The sequence below is a fragment of the Dermacentor albipictus genome, chromosome 10 (genome assembly GCF_038994185.2).
Source record: "Dermacentor albipictus isolate Rhodes 1998 colony chromosome 10, USDA_Dalb.pri_finalv2, whole genome shotgun sequence".
Taxonomy (NCBI): domain Eukaryota; kingdom Metazoa; phylum Arthropoda; class Arachnida; order Ixodida; family Ixodidae; genus Dermacentor; species Dermacentor albipictus.
In genome coordinates this window covers 25,062,120-25,089,678 of record NC_091830.1, presented here as the reverse complement: position 1 = coordinate 25,089,678, position 27,559 = coordinate 25,062,120, and the positions used below count along the sequence as shown (strand labels likewise).

General features: G+C 46.3%; 2 protein-coding genes across 3 annotated transcripts in view; one reads left to right on the top strand and one right to left on the bottom strand.

The window, feature by feature from the left end:
- LOC139050500 (dermonecrotic toxin SpeSicTox-betaIB4-like) overlaps nucleotides 1-27,559 on the top strand; it is a 275,782-nt gene that overhangs the window by 10,474 nt on the left and 237,749 nt on the right. The gene's annotated exons all lie outside the window — the stretch shown is intronic.
- The window catches only part of LOC139050499 (neuropeptides capa receptor-like), an 81,578-nt gene that overhangs the window by 17,004 nt on the left and 37,015 nt on the right, over nucleotides 1-27,559 (bottom strand). Inside the window, exon 2 of the mRNA XM_070526949.1 lies at nucleotides 7,992-10,269. Within this exon, the coding sequence (XP_070383050.1) occupies nucleotides 7,992-8,256 (265 nt within the window). The 5' untranslated portion in view covers nucleotides 8,257-10,269. The remainder of the gene's footprint in view (nucleotides 1-7,991; nucleotides 10,270-27,559) is intronic.

Here is a 27,559-nt window from a genome sequence, read left to right as displayed (position 1 = left end):
CCCTTGTTTTGATGTCCTGTAAGCATTTTCTTTTGTTTCGAACGTTCTTTTAAGCATAGTGAGGGTGCAGGACAATCATTAAGCGATAAGGTGAAATTTAATGCTGTAGTCACCTGACTTTGTATTATACGTAGCTTCTCGCTTGCAGATTGAGCAGTCAGCGTGTGTTGTCTTCGTTAGTGTGAGAAACATTCAGTCAAATCATGGACATGCGGTGCCTAAACACCGGCAAAAGCTTAACAGCTTATATTGCTCTCTCTCGTTTCTGGCGATTAATTAGCGACAACTCGCTTCATTATTGTTACCATCGTCGTATGCACTTCGGAGTGACGTGCAGTGCAAACCCTTTTCCAGAGATATCCGATCGTTCTGTCCTAAATCGAGCGGTTATCGGCTATCGAACGTCAATACTGCCGCAAAGGATGCCGCTAGTGGTGGTCCTGAGCAGGCTGAAGGTAACTCCTACTCCAATACCATAGTAATTTAATTTTTTTCGTGAAATACTATCGCAGTCAAGCGGTAAGGAGGTGATGAACGAAAGTATATACGATAAGAATTGTCCCGTTTTTATTCCTTCATCAACTCAAAAAAAAAAAAAAGGATTCGCAATGCAGCTAGCATTCACACACTGCTCAAGGTTGCCTTCAATCTAAGTATAGAGGAAAAGCGTCGAAGACTACCGTCATCTAGCAATGGGGTCCGCACGTGCGCATGCACTTTCAACCTGTATAATATTGTTCAATTACCTCTTGGCCTACACACATAGCCAGAAGAGATAGAGGCTTTTTATCGTGTTTCGTCGGGCCGCGTGGTGAAAGTTCTCAGGTTAAGCGCTTGAACTCACCTGCAGAGCCTGCAATGACGTGCTGGATTATTCAGTGGCGCGATAAGAGACCTCAACCTGTACAACGTTCTGTTTCCATTTTAAAACGTCTGGTATAGTTTCAATCTATATACTGCGTTTATTGAATTTGGTGGCTTGGATTATTTTCAGAGCGCTGTGTGATTCACGAAGCTGTTCCACGACTGTTTTCGAGAGGTGGGAGCCAACTGTATGATACTGATCTGTATCCCAGTTTTCTTTCGCTATCAATAAGGTGTTCCGGGCTACTCCTGACGTCATATAAGGGACTAAAGAAAATGAAACCCTGCATCTCTCTTTCATGGGCTCGACGTGAATCTCTTGGCAAACACTCCCACAACTTTTCTGACGAATCTCATTCAAGTTGGGTTCAGGGGAAGTGTCGCAAACACATAGAGGACAGTAATAATTACTGCTTTGATCGTTCGCTAAAACAACAGCATGAAAGAGGCTGGCGAATGCGTTAGTCATAGACATGAAAGAAGTACACTAATGAGCATTATGAGGAAGAACAGTGAAACGCCGCATACAAAGAAACAGCTCCCCACCCCTTTCTTTTTAGCCAATCGAAATCCACGCAGATTTATATTTCACTTTGTCTAGAAATGAATAAATGTACGATATTCGATTCGATATTGGAAGTTCATTTTTCTGAAATATATTTTTTCGATTGGAATACGAGATTTCATTGTTGGAACACCCCTGCTAATAGGTTAACACGTAACAAGAAACTTTCTCCTTTAACATGTAGTCATATTTAGTCTCATTTAGTCTGTGGACATTGTTTTTCAGCCACTATGACCAATCGACCGCAATTTGAACATTATCTTTCATATTACTCGTGAGCGTACTTGTATGACAATAACTTTCACATTTTATGTCACATAAAACCACAAAAGGCAGTAAAAGATGTTTCACTTTTTTTACGATGTTTTACGATGCCCTGAACGTGCAACTTGTACCACACCATATTCTTTTAAGCAACGTTTTCAAAGAGCAGGGGAAAGTGGATCGCACAAAAACTTCCTCTTGTTAAAAAAAATGAACCGCTTCACCATCGTCTGCAATTTAACCAACTACTCGGTTGTCAGGAACACATTCAGAGCTATAGATGTGACGAAACGTTTTCTCCCTCGCCTCGACTGCAGTTTTCGTAGTTCAAGCATGTTAGGGCCCTAATTTCCAGAAATTTTCGTTCGTTTTTTTAGTGCTTTATCATTTTGTCAACGTCAAAGGTTGTTCCGGCTCGCCAATGTAGCACCGTACGTCTCTGTTAAGTCCCAGTTCTACATCTACCGTGGTGGCAGTGGAGAATGGGAGGGAGTGGCGAACAAGCCGGCTTATTTTGACGTCGTTATCTTCCGAGCGTTCAATACACTCTAGCAAGAGTGCGACGCTTTGAGAATAATATCGCAGACATTCTTGAAGGAACATGAATATAGAAAAAGAAGAGCTTGCGGTGTGCTATACTCAACATAATCAAATGAATAAATATAATCAAAGCAACCTAAAGTTAAACAGGACTGCCGGGGGCAACTTATAACGGCGCGATCGATACTCAAGGGCCCTCGGTAAAGCGGCCTTAGGCAACGAACCCTACGCGCGATAGTTATGGGAATTCTGCATGGCTCGTTTAAAAAGTGTGAACACCTCGCGGGTCTAACGACAAAGAACGAGGTCGAGGCTAACAAAGGCCGGCGGTGGCACTTCGCCACTCTTGAATCGTTGGAGCAGACCCCGAGGGACACGAACCATGGGACTAAAAAAAACTACGCTTGTTAGAAAGCGAGTTTTTGCTGCGCTGTGGGTATACTCATTTGCAACGAGCCAAAGCTTTTCGCTTGCTCTCTCATGCTTTTGGGCTGGTTTTTTCAAAGCGCAGTGCCCGAGTGGCTGGCAGCCTGTGCATGTAAAATTAGGAGTGTGGCGCAATTTGATGACTAGAGAGAATGTTCAATGGCCACCGGCGATGTCGTGCACGATGGTCATAAAAAAATTACGGTTGCTTGGCTGAAATGGTGCCGAAGACCTTATTGTCCAAACAGGAAAAAATTAAGCCACAGAACGCGCCAGGGTAGCTCACTGGCACTGGCTATGGCTTTGCGCTGCTGAGCTCGAAGACGAGGGTTCGATTCCAACCGCGGCGGTCGTGTTTCAGTGGGGGCGAAATGCAAAAAAATAAAAGGTCGTGCACTTAGATAAGGCAGCACGTTAAAGATATAAGTAGTTAAAATTATTTTCGAGTGCCTCACTAGGGAGTGGCTCTTATATGCAGAGTGCGGATTTTGCGCGTAAAACCCAAGAATCTTGTTTTAAGATTTAAGCCAGCAGAACAAATTAAAAAAGAACTCATCCTCAAAGCACGGCTCGCTAGAGCAAACTAGAACGAAATAAATTTCTAGAGAAACTTAAAAAGCAGTGAGTGCTGTGAACCGAGGTGTCATGTATAGCTAGTTATTTGCAGTGCGGCAACTGTTTTCTTGCTTTACAATGCCCTATAGGAACGAATAAGTGATGGCGACTTCTTTTAAGTAGTGATACACCCCAAAGGAGAGCGTTTAATTTACTTATGCATATTCACAGCGAGAGAGTTTCTGTACACCCTTCAGCAAAATTACACCCTTTAGGCCGTATCTTGCCGCACAACAATAATCGTCATCTGTCTTGTCCGCATTTCCTTTCTTTAACGCTACGAGCCCGGTACTTCCACGTCACGGATGGCATTCGCGTTATCAACATGACAGAGCATTCTCGACAGGAAAGTAGCGAGCGCAGCGTTTTTAAGAAAGGAAACGCAAGCAAGACAGATGACGATTATTGTTGTGTGGCAAATATACACCCGAAAAGGTGTATATTTGTTATGGAGTGTAGATAAGGGTGGGCGGAAAGGTCAGAAGGGTGTTTGATACATCTCGAAAATAGAGTTAAATCGCGGACACCTTTTCAAGGGAGTTCACTTAAATGTACTCCCTAGGGTGCCACAACCCTCTAAAACAGAGTTCAATATGACATAGGAATTTAAAACGTCATACATGTGAGTCCCTGCACTCCATTGTTTTCAGAGAAGTGCCTCAAGCCAGTTTACGACAGCACAGGGCTCGAAAGGCTGTCTCCGCGAAAAAGAAAGAAAGTACCGGTAAATCCGACACAACTTGATCACCGTCATGAAGAGCGAGACTACTTTGTTGAAGCGATCAAACCGATTTTCGAGTGTGTGGCTGTCTGCAGGAGCGAAATCTCATTCGATTCATGGTTGGATAAAGTGATATTGGGGACAGTGATAATGGCGTAAGTAGGCTGTACAAACTTACGGACGCAGAGGGGATTACGTGCCCAGCCAGATTCATTCGGGCGCTACAAGAGCATTAAAAATAGACCTAATGTCTTCGTGCGCGTGTGTGCCATTCGTCTTTCTAATCGGCTGAGCTACTAAAAAAAGAAACGAGGACAACTACAACATTATCTGCTTATATTTTGTTCAGTAACAAGTGACGGTCGCAAGGGAGGGAAGGACTTATAGTTTAGTGACCTGCGCGATACGCCCACACGGATTTTATAGTAGCTCATTCAACGAACGAAGCAGGGCAAAGGAAAAAAGAATACGAGGCTGCTCACTGACGTAAATCCCACTGCGTGCTTACGGGTGCGAGCTGGGGAAATAAAACCACCCATGACCCCAGCGAATGGAGAGATACGGTAAACGTTTTCTTCTTTTTTTTTTTGCTCTCGTGCCGATCATTTTTGGAACTACTACTTCCAGTCGCATTACGTTGCATTACGCAAATTTAGCTCTGCACTTACGCAATACTGCCGGGGATTCATGTTGAGATCGGCCTGTAGCTGTATGATACCGAACTCGATAGATGGTAAAAGAAAAGAGAATGATAAAGCAACAGGCCGTCGCCATAGGGCGGACGAACAGCGGTGCTAATATGCGCGGTCACGTCACTGGTTTTCTTTTTACATCGGAACTGGCGTGCCTGAAGGCATTAGTGGAAGCGTGGGAGTTGCAGGGGGAATCACGGCCGACGAAGCGCGCAGATCCACAAACAGTTACGGACATGGCTGTGTTTACAGATTAAAAAAAAAAGCGATGTACTTTGCGGATGGGAACTAGAACTGATGCAACATTACCACAGAGACGTGCGCGAATACATTACCAATATTACCGATAAGAGCAATGCGCTCTCCACGGTGCTTAGGTGCTCTTCAGATGGCGTCATAAAATATGGAGAAAAGAAACGTGTCATAAAGCTTGCTGTACTTGTGGGAGTATTAACCAGCTTTAGACTTGCTTCCTTTCAAAACTTTCCAAAACTTTTGCTATTACTTTAGGAGACAGATGTGCAAAACGAGAGAAAAATAATCTTTATGGCCCCAAACAGCTTCGAAAGAAAAAGCAGCCGTGTATTCTTCAACAAGCAATAAAACTGAGTTGCTCATGTGATTATTCACAGTGCCTTGTTAAATAGGCCTTTTACAATACGAAATGCCTTGATGTGAATGTGTGCTAGCCGAACATGCATTTAACCAAACCGTAATTCCAAAGATTCATTCGTCGCCATTTGTTCACGTGCCCCCTCTCTTCCCGCTCCCTCACCTGTACTGTCTTCTGTACTCTCCTCCTCTTTACTCTTGTTACCCTCTACAAGGAAGTCGTTTCTAAAGTAGCCTTCTTTTCTAGTACCTTCATTTCATTGTTTGCTCGTAACACACAGGAGTGGCAACCCCTAGTAGTATTAGTATAGTGATAGTAATCCAACCGAAAAAGCTGTTCGCAGGTAGATGTAGTCCTCAACAGATCAGTAGTGCTCGAGCAAGGGATGTCTTTGTAGCCAACGTTTCTAGACGGGCACTTATGCTCGCCAGATTCTTCTTCTCGTCCGATAGGACGAAAGCAAATCCCCTTGTCAAAATATGGGCTACAGAGACGTTCATTGTTTGGGTGACTGCTGTTACTCTTAGTGATAGTAAGTAGCCGTTGGTCAAATGGGAGCACGAAAAGGGTATACCGTCATAACGGCAACTATGCTACTGACAGTTATTTTGTGGCCACAGGCACAGGCCAATATTATCACATTGTGTTTTTTTATATCGTTGTAGTAGCGAATGTCGTGATCCTTCCTGCTGCACGAAGCTCGAAGTAAAAAAAAAATTATTTCACTATATGGATGGGACTGCGTGTGGAACAACGTAGTACATCCCAATACATCCCGTTGGAGGGAATCCTGTTAGAGGATTTGGAACTTAGCGCATTTCTTTTCACTGTCAGTGTTTGTATGTATAGCAGCTGCTCTTTACGCCAGCACCCCGGAAGTTGGGACAAACGCCCATGCGTGTGATAGCAGCCTGAAGTTGGCTGTAATACGCGCCGCTTGCAAACAGTGGTTAGGAAGGCAATTAGAGCGCTGCGAAGATGGCAGTGTCATCGTGTTTCCTCGAGCATCGGTTCTTCCAGGTCAGCGAAAAGCACGACAGAGGATATTTACGGGCAACGTGTCATTAAGCGTCGCGCAGCAGAAATTACAAAAAAAAGAAAAGAAAGGAAGATGCCAGTTTCCGACATAGGGGGCACACCCTTTCACCCTGCCCCTGTTTCCCTGTCTGTCCTGCATCTCCCGCTATCTTGACACCGTTCATTATCTGCGGCCTCAGCTGCAACCTCTTCGCGCTCTCAACGCTCCACTTGGCGTTACGCCCGCTGCCTTCGCGCCGTCGACCCGACGGCGCCTTTACGGCGGCAGAGTGCGCGACTAACGGCTAAGAATGCGTGGCTTCCAGAAAAATAAAAGGGAGCAACATGTCGCTTCAGCGTGTCATATGTCAGGCATACAGGGCCGGGACAAAGACTATCACTTAAGTGGCAAACGTTCCGCAAGTCCGGGCAGTACGAAGGCGTGGAACACTTGTTTTGTTTGCAAAGGAAAAAATAAACACCGAAAGGCTGATGGCGGTTAAAGGTTTCCTTTGTTATCGCTAAACAACAAACTGCGCGCAACTTGTGCGAGAACCTCCATGCCCCCGATGGCTCTAACGTCACATGAAGCGTCACTTTAAGAACGTGAATTTTCATTCGACCATTTCAATCGGACCATGTTCCAGGGAGTATACAAGGGGCCTTTCTTTTCCACCGTTTTTTAGCCCCTCCATGTGCCACCCATACGCTCCCTACCCCCTGCCCCCCCCCCTGCCCCCCCCCCCCCCTCCGTACACCCTCCTCCAATACAACTTTCCGGTGCGTTACTTCGAAAGTTCAACGCTGCCCTCTTTGCGACAGGATTAGCTAGCGCCCGAAGCTTAGACACGAGTCCGTGACACAGCCCCAACTAAATTCAAAGGCCCGCGGTTCTCCTTCGAGGTCACTTAAAGCGCGTGTCGCTGCAAAACGTCTAGATGCTAGCTTTTGGAATACACCTTTGAGCTCTGGCCCAGAAGCCGGAAAGTGTCAGGGCAGTAATCGTGCTGAAGAGCTTTACTGCAAAATTCATATGGTTTCGTTTTCTTCCTTTACTTATTCGGTACCTTCCTTCAGGAATCGGCACGTATTCCAATGAAGACATTATATCATTTCCATATGAGTAATACGGAACACACATAAAAATACTAGCGAGACAAATATACCTTAATGTATGTTCCATAAGCTCGACTGGTAGTAAAGGTCTATCTATATTAAAACTTCCTGTGGGTCTGGTTGGTGCGTACTTGACACATTTCTGAAGCGCACGAAAGACACGACACAAAAGGAAAGGTCAAACACGGTACAGCCGCCTGTCCTGGGTTTGGCCTTCCTTTTGTGCAATGTCTTTCTCGCGCTTTCAAAAAACTTGTCCATCTATCTCTCCCTCTACTGACCCCACGCGTAGTGCGCTACTTCTGATGACAACGGTGATGCACTGAAAGACCCACTCGTACATATCACACACGCACACATCATCCGCAAAACAGCTCCCTATTTCAAACAACTAGAGTGTCTGGCTCGAAGCGGCGTCCCCGTCACAGCACCAAGAGTGCTTATGGCGTTATGGGACACCGTACGGTGTGCATTAGTATGATACACGCAAAGAAAGCCACTCTTTAAAAAAAATTGCGAGCGAAACAGCATCCGGACACAGTCTGGACTCGCACTCACCGAAGACGAGTATGAGCAGGTCCGAGATGGCGAGGGAGAAGAGGTAGTAGTTGGTGGGAGTCTGGAAGTGCGAGTTTCGCGCGATCACCAGGCACACCGTGACGTTGCCCACGACGCCGCTCACGAACACCACAACGTACAGAACAGTGAGCGGGATCACGATGGGCAGCAGGATGTGCTGGGGGCCCAGCCGAAGTTCCAGGTACTCCCGTATGGTGGCGTTGTCCTCCAGCGAGCTCACGGCCGACACGGCGACGTTCTCCATCGCAGTGGCCTCGCCGAAGCACGTGGTTCGCGGCACTCACGGGCAGGTCGCTCGCCGAGTCTTTCTTTTTCGTATTTTTTTTTTTCAAGTTTACTCGATTCGTGCTGCCCCAGAATGTCACAGAGCCTACAATGACGACTTGTCGCTATTCGCTGGGTGGACCGTCCGAATGCTTTTGGTACCCTATCGGCACACCGTTAGGTCTTCGCAGAAGGCAGCTCGTATAGGAAATGTAATGCCTTAATCTCTTCTCAATCACAGTTACCGATGAGCACAAAACGGTTCCTAGAACGCTGTATGGCTTGACGTTACATGCAGGAGAGCCAGGGAATTGAGTTTTCTAAAGTTTTTTTTTTTCCTTTTCGTGTCAGAAGCTGCGAAAGCTCAATTTAGGTGGAAGCTACCTACCAAGGCCCGGCTGTCAAGACTCACACTCACTCTGTCCCTGTACGCCGACCTGGTGACTGTGCCAGTCAAATTTCGGATCACCTACAGGAAGTCTGCTAGGTTGCAATGCTATCTATTAGAGTCCGTGCGTCGACCACTGCAATGTCAATGTTACCACGGTGACAGCGTGTCTACCGCAGTATGTTGAGCAGTTTCCTCGCGACGTTTACAAGCGAAAAAAGTTTCTAGTGTTTTAATGCTTCGCCGTAGCGCCTAAACACCCGCGCCCTTTGAGCAGCTTTTTCGTCACAGCGCGCAACCGACGGCTTTAGATTAAATATTTCCCAACTCGCGGACCCACGCTCTCTTTCAACCAATGGCAGCTCCCGGTAATAAAAGGAACGCCAGACGATTTTGCCGGCTGTTTATTGATTCACCCAGTGGACAAGTCTTGGCGTTCCCTCCTAGGTGTCAGGAAAAGGTATAACGCGGCGCAATCGCTTTTTCGTGTCATTGTCTCAGGCACGAACTTCTTTGCCAGTAATACTGAAGTCCTTGCGAGCGCTTCTAAGGCACCGCTACCTCGCTGTCTGGCAGAAAAAATAAATAAAAGATGGCGTTACGTAGGTGGACTAGTTTTTGCTTCCGATAAACTCCAACAAAATCGGTTACAGCTTGCGGGAATCTAAAGTAGGCCGTTGTTTATAACTGCTCAGAAATTCCACTAAGTGGTGCTTTCAGAGCAGGACGTGATTTAACAAGTTCACTCTGACGTACTTTCTCAATTTAACCAGTGAACGTTTTGAGCGTTCAACATGTTTTTGAATGAACGGCCCGGCGAAATGCGTTCAACCTTGAGCGTTCAGTCCGAGCGTTGAGACCTTGATTTGTCATTGAAGGCTGTCACGGCTTCTGGCGTTAAACCAACTGCCGCACTTTCTTCACCTTTTCAACGAACGTTTCGTTATCACTTATGCGCTCAGTCAGATGTTGCGGGCGTTTAACACTGGGCGTTCAGTCCGGGCGTTCAGTCCGGGCGTTCAGACCTTGAATTGTCATTGAAGGCTGTCACGGCTTCTGATGTTAACCCAACTGCCGCACTTTCCAACGAACGTTTCGTTATCACTTATGCGCCCAGTCAGATGATGCGGGCGTTCAACACTGGGCGTTCAGTCCGGGCGTTCAGTCAGCGTTCAGACCTTGAATAGTCGCTAAACCGTGTCGAGGCCTCCGATGCGGATCCAGCTGCCGTGCTTTCTTACCCTTATCGACGAAAGCCTTGTTACAGTTACACGTTCGATCGAATGGCACTTGGCGTTCAACAGTGAGTGTTTAATACAAGTGTTCGCTCCGGAATTGGCGGCGCAGGTAGTCCACACTTTGTCCACAGCTTCAAGTCATTGTAATGTTCCCACGAAATACCACCGTCGCTTAGTGAAGGGCGTCCTGCTGTGTTCAAGAACCACTAACGCTTACAACGAGGAGGAAGGAGGGCGCGTAGGTTATCCAGCGTACAAGCAGTCATCAGTCTGTGGTTATTATCTCCAGCCGTGAAGCCAGCGACCATGATGACGTCTCCAGTACTTTCCCAGATCTCCAATTGCAGAGGCAAGGGAGAAGAAAGCCCTGGAGAAAAAAAAAGACATTGAACAAAATATGAGTTGAACCCAAACCTGTTCAACGGATACAAACTTGCCATTGTCTATTTCAAATATATCAAGATGAAACCTTCGTTGCTTTAATACTGCTACAGAAACACAGACAACCAAATGTCTGTCTTATTTTGCTAATGATGCACTTTCAAGGGATCAAGCGAGTAGATGTACATAATTTTTTTTTCATCAGCTCATCATTTGCGAGAACACATTTGAAGGCTTATCAACATGTATTATCCGTTTCGCATTAGAGATAAAGGCATATACGTACATTACTGCTACCCAAACTTTGTCGTGTTCTCAACGCGGAATGAAAGCGTTTACATGCGTACAAGGCTTTGTACGAGCATTTCTTATCCCACCAAGGGGCAACTGTTAGCCGATTTAAAGCGTCCACTCAAGCCCAAAAGTGTCTTTATTTTTCCTTCTGTATTCCTTTGCCACCATGTCTAGCTTGAGGTTTCGCCTCATAAAACATTTATGGTTCAGCGCCAGCATTTACGACCATTTCACGTCTCACGCTACATGCAATCTTACGGCGTCTTGGAGACTGTTTCTACTGCTGTGGGTATGCTATAAATAAATAAATAAATAAATAAATAAATAAATAAATAAATAAATAAATAAATAAATAAATAAATAAATAAAATTCTAGGGACCGTATCTTCTAACGACGCAGTTAAATTTGCACCCTCCCCGCCCTTCCTCTATGGCTTAGACGCCGCTGCGCTTCCATAATGGAGGGGATGTCTACATGAATATGTTTCTGTATTTTACCTATCAGTGCACAACGTGCATGAATGTTTGCAGTCAATCTTACTGTATCATGCGTGTTTCTGCATTCACGCGCTTTAATCGTTGCATTGTAAAAGGGTACATAGTTCTCGCTAAGCCAACAATGTTTTTTGGGCTCTGTACCCAATATCTTGTACCTGTATTGGACCATCACGACCACCCCCGTCGCCACCATATATATCGTTTTAATTCGTTGGTCCTGCAGATTTCTCATAAAAGAGTACAGTTATTATTCTGGTTTCTCGACCCGGTAATCAACAATACCGTAGTGAATGTAACGGCATTGTTTTCTGTTGCAAATTTCAGAGACGAGCCTTAAACGCAGAATGAAGTGGTTTCGCCACAAAAGTTTTATCGCTGCCTACTTCTATAATGATGTGATAACAGAACACGTATTGTAGGATATCGCAGCAACCTTTGTAGCCAGGGTCTGTCACTGGGCGTGATGGGCGATTATAAAACACCAGTAATGGAAAACGTAACGGATCTCTACAAATTACTTTTCCCAGGTTTCCTTTAGTGTTGTCGGCCATCCTCATTTTGCCTGCCTCATAAAGTTCGAGACCTCAAGGGCCCGCCTTTCAAGCGTGTACTATGTCTGGCGTCAGCTGCACCCTCCATATATAAACACAGCCTTCGCTCTGACCGCGTCAATAAGTAAAACTATGCGCGTCGTTGGAACGTCTATGACCAAGTTCGCAGAATTCCTTGCAATACATGACGGAAAGAAAAAAAAAACTCGACATCAGGAATCCAGTGCAGTTGCGAAACCTCTATGACGCTTTATTTTTTAATTTTTTTTACCGGAAACGCTGCGTCAAGCACTGCTGAGATGACGTGTACGTTTAACCTTCCGCTTCCTTTATGAAAGTGTGGGCGTTCGCGTCACCCTAAATTTATTTTCCCGTCCACTGCCCGTGCTGGAAGGTCGTTCCTCCGTGTTCATTTTTTTCCACAGATTGCCCCAATTTTCTACCGAACGCTGCATATCCCTGTTTTATTTTCTTGCGTCTTTCTTCATTTCGGAAGCTGTCAGCAACCGTAGTGAGGGAAATGAAGGAGACAGCTATAGGGCAGAAAGAAAAGAAACAAATAAAATCTATAATACAGCCCTATGAAGTCAATCACAGAAATATACGACCGAACTTGTAAATTATTAATAACGTAACTTCTAGGCTAGGAAGCGAAAAATAAATTTGTAAATTTGTTACACTCATCGTTTTTTCTTTTTTGCGTCTGATTACTGGGACAAGTTTCTCAAGGCTTCCGGTTTGTTCTCACAAGCTTCCAATATGTGTTATTTACTTCCTGCAAGGGCTAGATGAAGGTGGTCAAAACGTTTACTTTCCTTTTTTCCCCCTAGCGACTTCTTGCTGTTGTTTTGCTTCCTTTCTTTATTAAAAATATCTGCACCCTTATACCTGTCCCTGACCTTTCAAAGCCAGCGACCTCACCTGCTTGCCAGAAAAAAGCTATTTCCTCCGCTCCTGAGGACGGGACACTTGCGTCCCTCCCAGGGCAGCCTAACAGAACTGTGCGAGGCATAAATCATTGGATGGTGTATACAGTTTCCCTCTCCTTCCTCACCCCTTTCCCTTACCCTCACAGTGCTCGCTTTTCTTTCTCTGTTGCAAGGTTCTTCTAGGCATGACGGGCATCCGTCCTCGACGCGGTTGTGCTTTTCTGCATTGCAATGCATTCTCCGTGTTCAGTGACCCTGTTTCACTTTGCACCGGCGGCAAACCTCCAGCAATATGTGAGCGGACTTGGCAACAAAAAGCAGGGCTGGTTTTTAAACGTCGCTATGTTCACGGGCGCAGTCGTTTGGGTAAAAAAAGCCGGTCATTTCTCGTTGTGAATCCTATCGGCCTGGCTTGTGAATGGCTGAAATTCTGCACATGGAGCTCGAGAATTCGGTGGCAGTGACGTCACTCGCAGGCAGAAAATGACCCCATTCGACACGATAACGAGAGCGCGAACCACTAGGGTTAGTGTTTGCCTAAGAAACAAGGGAGGAGGAAGAGACGCTGAGGGTAAAATCTAGCGTAGCAGTCACATCGATCGAGACAGTTGGTACAGGCTCCCACAACGCCACACACTCTCTCTTTCTCTCTCTCTCTCTCTCTCATACACGCACGCGTGCACACAAGTGGCCCAATTTTGAATTCGCAGCGGAGGCTGACCCACGACATTTTGCCAAATGTTCGTACGTTGCACTTGCGTGTTTTGGCTGACATCTCCTCGTGCTTCGCACCCCACTACCATTGTGCTTCAAGGCGATGTTTGTCTGACGCCTTCTGGCTACACGATTCTGCTGGCAACTATACTTTAGTCTTCGCTACACTGCGCTGAACTGATTGTACCGTAAAATACAGCCTCCGTTACGTAGTTCTTTTTCTGTTTGCTCGTGTTTTATTATCGGATTTAGGCCAAACAAATTTGCACCTTGCACTACCGCGAGACCATGTTTTCAGAGCTTATGTGAACAGATATCTAGTCGGCCATGTCGCACTTTGGTAGGATACTTCCTTTTCCCTCTCCTACACTTCGTGGGGCGCGATGATTGTCCCGCGCATTATGCTCGTGTTTATACGGTACTCGGAATCTTGGATGAGGATGTGGAGGCGGGGCGCGCTGTGTCGTGCGGGGCCAGTGGGATATTTTCGACCCAGCGGGTGGCTTGAAAGCGCCGGGGCATGTTCCGCGACGCGGAGGCGCATTTTCCAAGCTCAGTGGGGGGAGGACATCGCGAAAGAGCACGCGCGTTAAACGAGCGACGTCAGAGGACGTTGTCGCGCAAAACAGGACAACTCTCTCCTTCACACCCCTTGAAACTTTTCTTGCACTCTTTGCCGTGTTTTCTCTTCTGTATTGCTTTTTTTTTGCCGCGAATAAAACACGCCAAAGGCCATGAGGTCGTCCGGGCACTCAACGCGCCTCAAGCAGGAGTAAGAAGCGTGTTTTCATTTTCTACGGATAAACTTCCGTAAAAGAAGGAAAACAGGAAAGTAAGCTTTCGAAATAACTTTTCAAAAGTTTTTAGAGCCGGGCTGAAGAATACGAGGCGCATCTAGTAGCACCGTGTTAATTTGGTTGGCGAAATGTCTTCGAATATATGTTGCATTGAAAACCCGTCGTGGTTGCTGAGTGGCTATGATGTTGGGCTGCTGAGCGCGAGGTCGGGGGATCGAATCCCGGCCACGGCGGCCGCATTTCGATGGGGGCGACATGCGAAAACACCCGTGTACTTAGATTTGGGTGCACGTTAAAGAACCCCAGGTGGTGGAAATTTCCGGAGTCCCCCACTACGGCGTGCCTCATAATCAGAAAGTGGTTTTGGCACGTAAAACCCCATAATTTAATTTTTTAAATGTTGCATTGAAAGTTAAAACAAGCTGTTTGCGGGAAACACGATGGAAACACGAAGTGATCCACTATGGTCGAACATATGATGACTTATAGTTTGGAGCCAACGTTTTGACAACGGTAATCCTCTTCTTTAACAGAACGTGTTCCTGCGCTAGTTAGTTCGTACTTGCAGGTTTAACGAGAGCAGAGCTTAGACTACACAAGTCTCGAACAGCGCTTGTCTTGTGTCTGCTTCGCTGGCTCATCTGAGGTCAACGACAAACCGCAACAAAGAGAGATACCAATGGAATAGGGGAAAGTAAGCCAGAAAGATGTTCAGTTTGCTACCCTGCAAGGAGAAAAAGGAAGCCCTGGAAGTATGGATCGAACGAAGGGAGCCCGGAAATATGGGTCAATAGGGGAAAAGAAAGGGTGGAAAACTGGAACAAACTTCCAAAACTGATTCGCACAGGCATTCTTTTTAGTAAACACTGCACACGAAGCAAGAAATTCTATATTCTCTCTGAAAAGAAAAAAAATCACATTTCTTTATTTCTTTATTTCACATTTCTTTTTTTGCAGAGAATGACATGGGGTGAAACTGAGCTCGTGCACTGCCATTCCAGTCTGAGACATTCTTATATATATATATACCGCGGGAGTCGTTGGACATTTTCTTGCGCTTACGCGGACCTTTTTCCCACCTTTATCTCGTTTCTCTTATCTTCCAAACTCTTTACTTCGTTACACCTTGGCAGTGTAGCCAGAGAGACATTACAGTGGCTATCACACTTCCATCTACCTGTTATTTTTTCCCTCCTTATCGAGCACAGCATCAAGTGTCCCGCATTACACCTATCATGGCAGGCTGCCCGAACTTGTCTCTTGCTGCTTTCACTTGTTATTCTTGTTTTCTCCAAAACGCACGTGTGGGGCAGTGACCGTAGTTTTCTTTCTTTGTGGCCTTGTGGCTAACGTTGCCAACTCTCTTTTGCAGAAGGAGGGAAAGTGGGTAAGAGATGTAGGAGTAGGAAACAGAGTGGGGGAGGGAGCGATGCAAGTTGCTATTTTCTGTCTGTTCTACTGTACTGCGCGATCCTGGCTAATGATTGTGACCGCGCCATAGCGTGTTACACGCAGATTTTGACTGGGTTGTGTTCTGACAAGATGTTCGCTGTTTCGAACACTCTCTTTGCTGCAATACTGTTTTAAATTGGACTGGAAAAGAACAGTAACTGGAAACCTAACGGGTCCTTGCTAGTTCCAAATCGCAGTTCAGGGCAAGAGACCTGTATAAATGGTGGTAGTATTGTTTAGCGCTAACGTCTGTTGATTGCTACGATCCTGTGTTCATACCAGGTGTGGCTCGCTCTCTGTGTCTATATTATCTTTCTACGTCTCCCTCCCTCCCTCCCTCCCTCCCTCCTTCCCTCCCTCCCTCCCTCTCTCTCTCTCTCTCTCTCTCTCTCTCTCTCCAGTCTCGCAGCGTAGGGCAGCCAACAGGATTTTTCTACCCTTTCCTTACTTACATATTTCGCTGTAATTGAACCGCATGCGCACTTGTGTAAATAGAAACCGCACTTCAAGTCCTTCTCGAAACCGCACAACAGCGTGCCCTCTTCATTTTCTAAATAAAACCTTCGCGTAACCTACACGTGTTCGCCGACGTCAGCGTTCCGCGACGGCACGCATTTGGGAGCCGTGAGATTATCCTCGAGCACGCCTCGCATTCCTCTTTCTGCACGTTACTCACCGCCTTCATCTCCGCACCTTCATCCAATCCATCTCACAGGAGCGCGCTGTCACCAAGGGCACGTTTAAATAAAGTATCCCCCGACTTCCCTGCAAGCGAGCTCCGCGTCGTTATTGCTCCGCATTTAGCTGCCACCCGTGTCACTGACTCACACTGCCGCTGTTATTAAAGCACTTAGCTTTCTCTGGGTAGTAACCGGCGGTTTCTTGTGAGTGTCTAACCGTTTCCGTGTGCCGATCTCGAAGATAGTGCCGTCTAAGACAGGCGGTAAAGGTTGCAAGGTGGTACCGCATGAGCGTGTGGGGGTATCGAGAGAGAGAGAGAGAGAGGAAAGGGGAAAGGCAGGTAGGTTAAACAGTGGGGAAGATCCCGTTTGCTACCCTACGCTGGGGAGAGACACCTCCCAGAGCAGTCAAGGACATTTCTTTACTTTTTAATAAATGCTAATAGCAGTCTTCGTCAGCTGTCTGACAGAGACAGACAGACAGACAGACAGACAGACAGACAGACAGACAGACAGACAGACAGACAGACAGACAGACAGTCTGTCTGTCTGTCTGTCTGTCTGTCTGTCTGTCTGTCTGTCTGTCTGTCTGTCTGTCTGTCTGTCTGTCTGTCTGTCTGTCTGTCTGTCTGTCTGTCTGTCTGTCTGTCTGTCTGTCTGTCTGTCTGTCTGTCTGTCTGTCTGTCTGTCTGTCTGTCTGTCTGTCTGTCTGTCTGTCTGTCTGTCTGTCTGTCTGTCTGTCTGTCTGTCTGTCTGTCTGTCTGTCTGTCTGTCTGTCTGTCTGTCTGTCTGTCTGTCTGTCTGTCTGTCTGTCTGTCTGTCTGTCTGTCTGTCTGTCTGTCTGTCTGTCTGTCTGTCTGTCTGTCTGTCTGTCTGTCATCATGCCAGACATGCCATGCCAATCATGCCAGACAGACAGACAGTCTGTCTGTCTGTCTGTCTGTCTGTCTGTCTGTCTGTCTGTCTGTCTGTCTGTCTGTCTGTCTGTCTGTCTGTCTGTCTGTCTGTCTGTCTGTCTGTCTGTCTGTCTGTCTGTCTGTCTGTCTGTCTGTCTGTCTGTCTGTCTGTCTGTCTGTCCTGTCCTGTCCTGTCCTGTCCTGTCCTGTTCTGTTCTGTTCTGTTCTGTCTGTCTGTCTGTCTGTCTGTCTGTCTGTCTGTCTGTCTGTCTGTCTGTCTGTCCTGTCCTGTCCTGTTCTGTTCTGTTCTGTTCTGTTCTGTCTTGTCCTATCCTGTCTGTTCTGTTCTTTCCTGTCTTGTCCTGTCTAATCTGACCTGCAGCGACCCCATTTGTATACCTGCTTGGGCCACTAGATGTGCGCTCTTTGGGATGATGCCGTCGTGATCCTCTCATCGTCTTCGTTTCAGTTTCGTGATCCTAACCTCGCCATGCCGTCGCCGTCATGCCTTCCAACGCCACCCAGTGGGCCAAGCTGTGTGATAGCTTGGTCCTCTAGAAATGGGATCGTGGTCATGATGGCGTCCTCGTCGTTGTGTCGTCGTAATCCCAGCTTTGTCATCCGATTCTCGCCGTGCCATCGTCTTCACCTCATCGTGAGTCGCAATCATGCCTCCGTTGTCAAACCGTTGTCGTGATGACGTCGAAGTCGGGCCATAATCTTCATACAGGCTTCGTGATACAGTCATCGTCGTGCTGTTGTTATCTTGCACTCATTGTCATCCAATTGTCCTCGTGCCGTTGCCTTTCTACAGTCGTCACTGCATCGTCAACATACAGTCCTCGTCATGCATTCGTGGTGATACCATTATCATGCCATCGTCATCACGTTGCCGTTTCACTATCGTCATCACGTTATCACCATGCCCTAGTCGCCATACCACCTTCGTCGATCCATCGACGTCATTACTTTGTCCGTCATTTTATCGTAATCGTCTGTCGTGGCTGAATCGTGATTTAGTCGTCAATGTAATGCCATTATCATTGCGTCGTCGTCCTAAAGACGCCATCGTGCATCTGTCACCATACCGTTGCGTCACTTATCGTCATCTCAGTGCCATCATGTCGTCATCACGTTATCCTCATTATACCATCGTCATAATTTAAGAAATGATATGTCATTGTACGCCTGTGTCGTTCCACCGATATCAATAATTATTCCTTGTTCCGTCGTCACAGCGTCAGTGTCGTACAGTCACCGTGATGCCTCCGTGCCCATGGGCGACCTTGACAAGTGAGTGCCAAAGCAAAGTTAGAAGACATCGCAGCATGCGACATATAGTGGAATGAACGATAGTCTTTTGAATGAACACTGCATGTGTCAAACGCTCCTTCTCCCCCGCTAGGCTCCACCCACCCTTTGCCGCGTCGCTATGCTGGGCGATGCTATTTGTATCTTCTACTTTCACTCTCTCTTCGCCAGCTCGGCGAAGCTGCGGACGTCAAGAGAAACCCAGCGAGGTTCTAACAGCTCCACTGTAAAGAACATTTATACCATATCGGGTTAGATCAAGCAGGCTAGGCGACTATTTGTCAGTGCCCTGTGTAATAGGGGATGCCAATAAATCCTCGTCATCTTTAGGAAGAGGAGGCGACGTGTCCGCAACCGAGACAGGTTAGAGACATGTCTGCAGTAGAGATTAATAAAAGGCTATTGGATGTTGCCTCGCCGAAAAAGGGACCAAACACAATGGAGGCGTACAAAAGCAGAGTTCTCCGTAGTGGTTCGGAGTTTGATGGTGGGAATCATTTGCTTTTTTTTAAAGATAGCTAGTACATTAGGAAAAATAAGAACAAGAGCTTAATGGCACCACCCACCACCCCGTTTCAACGGAGACGCTCATAGCCTCCATCTATCCATCTTGGATGATGAGAATGACGATAGCCGCACAACAATATGGAAACCCAAACTATGAGCCCATTTTCGGGCAGAAATATTTCTTTACATCCGCATTTAGCTGAAGGCAGAAATTTGGGACTCTAGCAACAAGACGCTCGTATTTTATGCGTTTTTTACGGTACTTCATTTTTGAAAGAGAGCTGTGCCAGATTCAGTCTGCTCACACTTAAAGTGCTTTAAGTAGTGAAGGCAAGGCGCAGAAGACCAGCTGCATGTCAGCCCTTTACTACTTCAAGCATGAACCAACTAGCCCAAGTAAGAGTTTTACTTAAGGTGCTTTAGCTCTGTTTAAACACTGGAACAATTGGAAGATAAAAAGTTCGCTGTTTACGCTGAAAGTGTTACTTTAGGTAAGTAATTGTATTGTAGGACCACCTATAGAATGTTCCAGGGCGTCAGGCTTAATGCTAAAACCGGTGACAGATAGGCACATGTCGAGGAGGATGTGCAAAGATGAATTCACTATTGATGTCCCATATACACTATCGCTATTATAGCTTCCTTCTCTCAAGTCTATCCAAGGCACTTTTGTTTACACAGGGAAAAATAATAAAAACTAAACGCGTTGGCATCGCTAGGTCAATGAAAGATAATGCGTAGAATCTCCTCGGGGAGTTACATCTGAATGATGCGTAAGCGTCTCATAGTAACGGCGTAGTGTTAAGTGGTCGTGCGCTGGTGCGTTTGGTATAATTGCGGGAACGACCGTGAAAGAACCGTGAAACGGAGAAGCGCGGTTTCAACACCGCCCTGTTAAGTGAGACCTGCATGAGGCGCCGTAGAAGAGGCGAGTAGAGACGATGTCCACTCGTGTTATAGAGGGCCGGCAGCGGATGTGGACGTGGGCTGAAATGACGAGGGACGCGTAGGAAATGAAGGAAACTTATGCAGCTTTCCCTTTAAGCGTCGGTATCGGGTGGTCTTGGCGTTAGCATCGTTCCTGTTGTTTGTTGCGTTTCAGCAGCGCGTCGCTATAGTTCTCCGCTATGCGCAACGCCGTTCACTTGTTTCTGGCGTGATCCGTATTCACGCTGATACTCAGCGTTCCTGCGTTTGCGTTCTCCTTCGCTAAGCGGCTCCGGTTGTCTTGGTGCCATTACGGTAAACGCCACAGCGCTGCGGCGACACCAACTGCTGCGGTAGGCGGCGCTACGGGAACTGAAGAGGCATTGTTTTATTAGAATGTGAAGACGTCTACCCAGCGGTCGATTTAGGCACCACTGGCCTCCTTGAAGCCCTTGGGTTCAGAGGGAGCAATGGTAAAGCAAACATGTCCGCAATAGACATTAGTAAGAGGCGACTGGAGGATTGGTGGAAGAAAAGTAGGGAAACGACAAAAGACGGAGACGTACAAAAGCACAGTTCGCAATAGGGGATCAGAAAATTTGGGCGTGGTAGTTCATAGTGTTTTTTTTTTCTTTTTTCATTGTTTAACCTAGGTAGAATATTAAGCAGTATAGTAGCAAGAGCTTGGTGGCGCAACCCACCGCCCCGTTCCAAAGGGGACGCTCATAACATCCATCCATCCATCCAGGCAAGCAAACTACTGCAGGTGGCGGCGCCAGGTGCGCTGATGACGTTCCGATCCGAAGCCACGGCTGCCCCACAGTTCTGGTGCGTGGCCGATGGTACACGTCACGTGGTCACAGAGACGCGCTCGTGCCACTGCTAGCGCGATCGTCGTCGTCTTCTTCCACAGCTGGCTGGTAGTGGTATCTCGAAAGCGATCGTCTTACGCGAAGGAGGGACGGATGGACAGTCTTTCCGTTGGGTAACCATTGAAATGCGTAGACATTCAAACGCCTTCTACCGCTTATAACATACAGTAGCGTAAACATATACCTCCCAGAAGACTTTCGTAATATAATTACATCTTTGTACGCGGCAATTAGAAGCCGCGTAACAATAAATAAAAACACCCCGAAAAGCTTCAACGTGCGGGACATAGCTGAGTTTTCGTCAGTCGGTGAATTCATGTCAGCCCTGCAGTTATTCCGCAGTCCTCCGCTACGGCGTGCCTCGTAATCAGAAAGTGGTTTTGGCACGTAAAACCCCATAATTTAATTCTTTTTTACCCGATTAAATGTCACCAGGGTAGTACGTCAACGATGTACTCTGAGCCAGAGTTCTTTTATCAGTTAACCCATTCCTTAGAAAGACAAATGAATTCAATGAAACTTAAAGCTACTCCTTACTTGGCCAAAAACATGGTTTAAGTCGTAGTCTATGCAAGTGACGTCTCCGTATCTATAAAATATAAGAATCAAGCGTTAGGTACCTTATTAAAGTATTCAGCATTGTGTGGCGCCCAATGAAACTTAAGTAAAAGCACAGCTTTCATTTTCAGCAAAACACGAAAGCTTTCGACCAAAATGGAAATTGCCCAAAGGGAAAAAGCACAAGGCGCTTTTTTTTTAAGCCGGGAAAGCCGTCGCAGCAAAAGTTTAAAGCTGCCAGAAACAGAATGGAGAAAACACTCAGAAACGCAGTGACAACAGACTCAACACTAAAAGTAAAAATCGACATAATCGAAATGAAAAGTTGTGCATACGCATTTTTGTAGCAAGACTAGCTATCCTTTCGCTGGTAGCGATAATCCGAATCACAACTACTGTAAGTACGTATGTATGATAAAGGAAACCACACCCATTAGAAAAGAATTACTTCAGTTGCCTTGAGACAGAGGAGGACTAAGTGTGCCAGACAGAAATCATTTTGCTTTTACTAGCCATTAAAGCACAATCAAGCGTAATTCAAGATAGCAATGTTCAAATACAACAACTAGTAGCGTATTGGCTAAGCACGCTCCTAATGTACTTCAACACCGAACAACACAAAATTACAAATGCAGAATGACTGCCCATATTCTAGAAATTTGTAAGGTTCATGAAGAATATAATAAATGAATAATTCCCGCAAGTAGACGCAGAGGAAACGCCGGCAACGCAGATAAACGAAGCATTCGCATGCAAGAAATTAACACAATAAGGAAAGCAGAAAACTCCTAAAAAGAAACGGTCAGTCTGATTTAGGACACGGTTCTTTCAAGAGGACACGATGGCAAGTTCTTCCAAAAAAGGAGAGACTGCACAATTTCGGCGTAACACCGAACAAAAAACGTCTGAACTGCCCCGAAGAAGCTACAACTAAACATTCCTTCTTCAAATGCGGCTCTGCCCGCTAGGTATAGAGGATGGTGGAACAGCCCTTTAAACTCCAATATCAAATACTTATGTAAACACATCTTTTTGAACGATTGTTTATTCTTATGACATTGCCATTTCGAGGAGGAGAAATAAAGCAGCGGTAATTGAAAAGCCCTAAAGAACAATGCTCTGGGCCACGAAAAAAAAAAACAGAATACCTTCAGAGTGGGACTTCCTGTTAAAGAAATCAGGGAAAGATGGGGAACGTCCTTCCTGCGGCGCTATATGTAGTACCCAAAGTTCTTTTTTTTATAATTGCAATACATTCTGGAGTTTTACGTGCCAACACTCCTATCTGATTACTGATTATGAGGCAAACCGTAGTGATGGACTCCGGATAAATTTTGACCACCTGCAGATCTTTAACGTGGCCACAGTGAACAGGGCATGGGCGTTTTTACATTTCGCCTCCACCAAAGTGCAGCCGTCGCATCTGTGATTAGATCCCGTGACCTCGTGCTTAGCAGCTCAGCATCATATAGCCGGTAAGCCACCACGTGGTGGGTGCAAGATTTTTCAAGATAAGGAAATGTAGGCTTGAAATACCTATTATATCACATCCGAAAGAGAGAGAGAGAGAGATAATTTTTACACATTAACAAACAAAACGAGAGTTATTAGCAAAGCGTGCGCTACAAATGTTATAAAATTGTATGTAGTGAGTTTAATGCGCTTGTCTATGTTTGGAATGTGTTCACAAAGACCAGTAATTTGTGAATTAGGCGCTACAAATTTATGAGGTTGTGTAATTCTGACTGGGAATGTGTTATAAATGCATGTAAGTTCTCATGATGTTATGGATTAGAGCCGCCGTGGTGACTTAGCGGCTTTGGCATTGCGCTGCTAAGCCCGAGGGTGCGCGTTCGAATCCGGCCGCGGGGGCTGCATTTCGGTAATGCAGAAACGCGTGGGTGTTGGGTGCACTATAAAGGAACCCCAGGTGGTCAAAATTATTCATGAGTCCGCCTCTACTACGGCGTGCCTCATAATCAGATCGTGATTTTGCCGCGTAAAACTCATATATATATACAAGTTTTATGTTAAAGGATCGATTCAATATATTTCCCCATTTGACCAGCTCCATCCACTTCGGCATAATGAGTAAGCGTTCGCACTTGAGCTGTATTCACGCAACGGAGCAATTCGCGATTTCAACGTAAGGATAGCGCACCACGTGATCACACGTCCCACTTTCCTACTGCGCACACTCAGTCCCCGTGAAGGGATTCACGGTACGGCTGAGATCCAAGGGATTGTTGAGATTTCTAGCTTCAAATAAAAAGGTATGTGGCTAAACACCCTATTGTGGCCACAATCGTGTTCACCCCGCCCAGTGCAAGGCACTCGTTTAATTAGAACCTCCATAAGAAAGGCGTAGCTGGTGCTATCATCTTGATGGCCGTTAGCAAGGGGACCCACAGGAGCACACGGGTGCAGTTGTTAGGCTTCATGTGCGGTCGCAGGTCAGATTTCCGGCCCCAGCGGTGCTTTTGAGATTTGTTGGAAACGCAAAAAAGGAACGCCTTAAAACACTTACAAGAAAGAAAAAAAAAAGAAACACGTAATCTTACAGTTTAGGACATTTGCGGATTTGACAGAATGCTGTACCAACCTGCCCAAGTTGGAGCTCTCCTAAAGCGCACAGAAGCATTTTTCCTTATTGTCGTCTTCTTATTCTGCAATTTGAACAGATCCAGAAACTGCCACCACGGCAGGCAGTTGAACCTACTACCTTGTGCTAAGTATAACAACTACCACGTGGGTTCCTGTGTGGCCGATTTCCGTGCTAACTGCTCGCCACAACCTCGACTCCCCCCCCCCCCCCTTCTCCTCCTCTAAATAAAAGATAAAATTGTATGGCCGTTACAATGATGACGCACTCGTAATTTGCGCGCACTGGCCTAGCACCACTCGAACAGTGTCTCTCTACTCGCCAGCACATGTATCAACGGAGGTCATTTGGAAAGTTACGAAAGTTGACCGCCCGCTGACTCCGACCCCAAACCGTCTGCTTGCCTTGTTAGCGTTAATGTTTTCCTCGTGGTTGTGCTTTCTCAAACAACACCCATAGGAATCCTTTCTCACCCCTCGCCAAAAAAACAAAAACAAAAGAAAACGGAAGAATAATAACGGAAGAAAAACCATGACTCGGCGCACGTCTGCATGGCGATCTTCAACTGCACCCCTGGGGTCACGTGAGTGCCGACGTGGCCCTCCGCGTAGTTGCGAAGGCACAGATTCTCGCAACAGCTGACGCGTTACTCATTCAGAAGCGTCGACTGTTGCGCCAGTTGGTGCATCACGCACGGTGTGTATAGTGTTGACCGGAATGAGGGCGGGGAGAAACGATGCGGCCAGGACGTGTAAGTGGGCGTCTGTCCTGTCCACGCCGTTTCTTCCCGTCCTAATCCCGCTCAACGAGACTACGTGTTACTCACTGCTCGTAATGAGGACGTCATTGCGCAAAAAAAAAATTGTTAAAGCGCAAATAAAGCGGAATAACACTTTGCCGAATACACGTTTGCATAGCCCATCTTCGAGACGACGAGGTGTAGCATATTGTGCGTAAGACCACTCGCTGAACAGTTGCATAAATGCACAGCTGCATATATGTTTAACATTGGAATGTTTCATTTTGTGTCCTCCCCACCTATACTTGTACCTGCCCCCTCCTCTCATTTTTTAGGGGGGGGGGAGGGAAGGGGAAGGAAGGAAGGTAGGAAGGAAAAAGTGGAGAAGGAAAGGCAGGGAGGTTAACCAGTTTAGCTTAACCGGTTTGCTACCCTACACATGGGAGAGGGATGGGGGCGATAAAAGATGGGGAAGGGGAAGAGAGATAGAGAGCACATAGCACAGCACTTTTTAAGCTGCTTGTAGGGTAAATCTTGCGATAATTTCTTGACGCCTCCGAAAATTTCCAGCGACATAGCGCGTAAGACTGATTGATTCTCTGCAAGAAAGCTATGAGGCACGCTGTATCAGATGGCTCTGGACAAATGTTTCAGCGACTCGGGTCCTTTTATTGTGTTCGCCGGCCTAAAAACACGACTATTTTATGTTTTATTTTGCCAGCGTCGAAATGCAACAGCTTCGGCCTGGAGTCGAAGCCTCGGCCTCGTATTCGGCAGCACAACACCCCAGCTACTACGCCACCACGGCGGCTAGCAGCAGCAATGCCATAGTTTTCAGGCCATCCAAGCTTTACTAGACTTTCCCAAGACTGCGGGCCCGGACACTAATATAAATGAGTACGCTTGTTCGTTTTGTGTTTTGCCTCATCCCTCTGTCGTCATCGTCACCCATTTTCTTCCTCTTCGCTCTTTCCTTCTTTTCCCAAGCACACTGTAGCTGCATAGAGGAAGGTACCTCAGACCGACATCCCTGCTCATACTCTCACTATTACTTAGCTTAACTTTTTGTAGAACTCTTTCTTTCTTTCTTTCTTTCTTTCTTTCTTTCTTTCTTTCTTTCTTTCTTTCTTTCTTTCTTTCTTTCTTTCTTTCTACTTCTTCTTTCCTTTCTTTGTTTCTTTCTTTCTTCCTTTCTTCCTCGTTCGTAATTAAGGCTAGGGATAACGAGCTGCAAACTTTCAGAGTTTCCCGATTGATGCTAAACGTTTATGAAAGTAAACCATACACTTTGGAGGGTAAACAGTGTGCTTAGCTACCATAAACATTACTCAAGGACGAGCAAGATATTTAAACCTGGAGCTCCTCAAGTTAACTTCTCGTACTTTACCCGAATACCTGAGCTAGACAGGCGCTCGTACGTACTTCCAATGAACTCATGTCTGCTATACGTCCGTTTTATTTTCTTGCCGCTTTGGGTCGATTCTTGAAGAAGTTAACGAAACGAGAATTATAATAAAGGGGGGGGGAGGGGGCATGTGTTAGGATCGTTATTGAAAACGTCGCATGTATGAAGATGCGTTCTCTCAGATCAGGCGCACAGGTTGTTTATAAGCAGATTCCTGGTTCATTCGGAATCTCTTAGTCAGCCCGACGTAATTTTTTTTTCACGTAGCTTGTATCTCGTTTTGCTAGCCGAGACCATGCTAGGTCGGCTCGAGCCGAGCAAATCGTTAAAGGGGACTTTGCCTCTCTCGTCGCTTTTTTTTTCTTTCCTTGAATAGCTCGTTAGTGCTGCAACACTTTGAGTAATGAGGTGCTCGGAATCGACCCCGTCCCGCGCCTTGAGACAGCAATAGCTTGAGCCATGGCGCCTTTGCAAGAAGCTGACGCAGCTTTTCGAAGTCATACCTGCTCAGCATAGTTTCATATCAACCGAAGACACCGCAGCCTCAGCACAACTCAAATTGTATATACATATATGGAGAGAGAGAGCGAGAGAGTCTGCCGGCATCCGGTAGTTGAACAGGCACTTGTAGCATGAGGACGAACGTAAGCAAAAAACGATGCTTTATTAAACGTAGGAAATAAAGAATCGTTTTTTTTTTCTCGTACGTGTGTCCTCAATCTACAATTGCCCACACATATATACAGACGTTTTTTTTAGTTTACCGTTAACAGAATTTAAAGAATTATATATATCAACCGTGTTATGGAGCGGAACGGTACATGAAGCGCAACGGCAGAAGTAGGCAGATAATTCTTTCCGCGTCAAATTGTAGGCGGAATTACAGTGCCATTATTTCGAAGCAGCTGAGTTTCGAAATTTCTTTCGACCGGATGTGTGTTGCGAAACCCGCTGCCCTCGGTTAGTGTTTTTCAATATGTGCGCCAAAGTAATTAATTGGAAAGTTAATTAGTGCTATCTTGCCAATTATGAAATTGCGTGTATTCATTTCTAGTGCAATTAACGCATGTAATCTATTCGCGTGGCTCCAGCTCAATCAGAAGATTTGTGCTAAATGCGCCAGATGCGCTTTTTTTTAAAGTTCCGTTGACGTTAAACTAAAGCACCCGGCATATAAATACTGCTGACTTCACCCAGCTGGTGACGAAGGAACTAGTCCTGACGAAAGGTTTCCGCGTGCCTGGCTCCGATGGTTAGCACAGTTCATTGTCCTAAGGTCATTGGCCCCGTCGTGCTTGCCTCGCGATTTCGTGATTCTATGTATCGCATCCCTCGAGGCTTAAGGAGTTCATCTGTAAGGAGTTCACCTGCGTTGTTCCCCTTTTCCTCGTTTTAGAGGGAAAGGATGGTGGCACGTGGCCGTTGCTGCGAGCATTCTGCGTGCCTTGAGTGGCCATGGCGCAATGATATTTGAGTTTGTGCCCGACCTGGTGTGTGTAATCGCATTACAACGGCGCAGACCACTTGATAACAGGCGTGGTCTC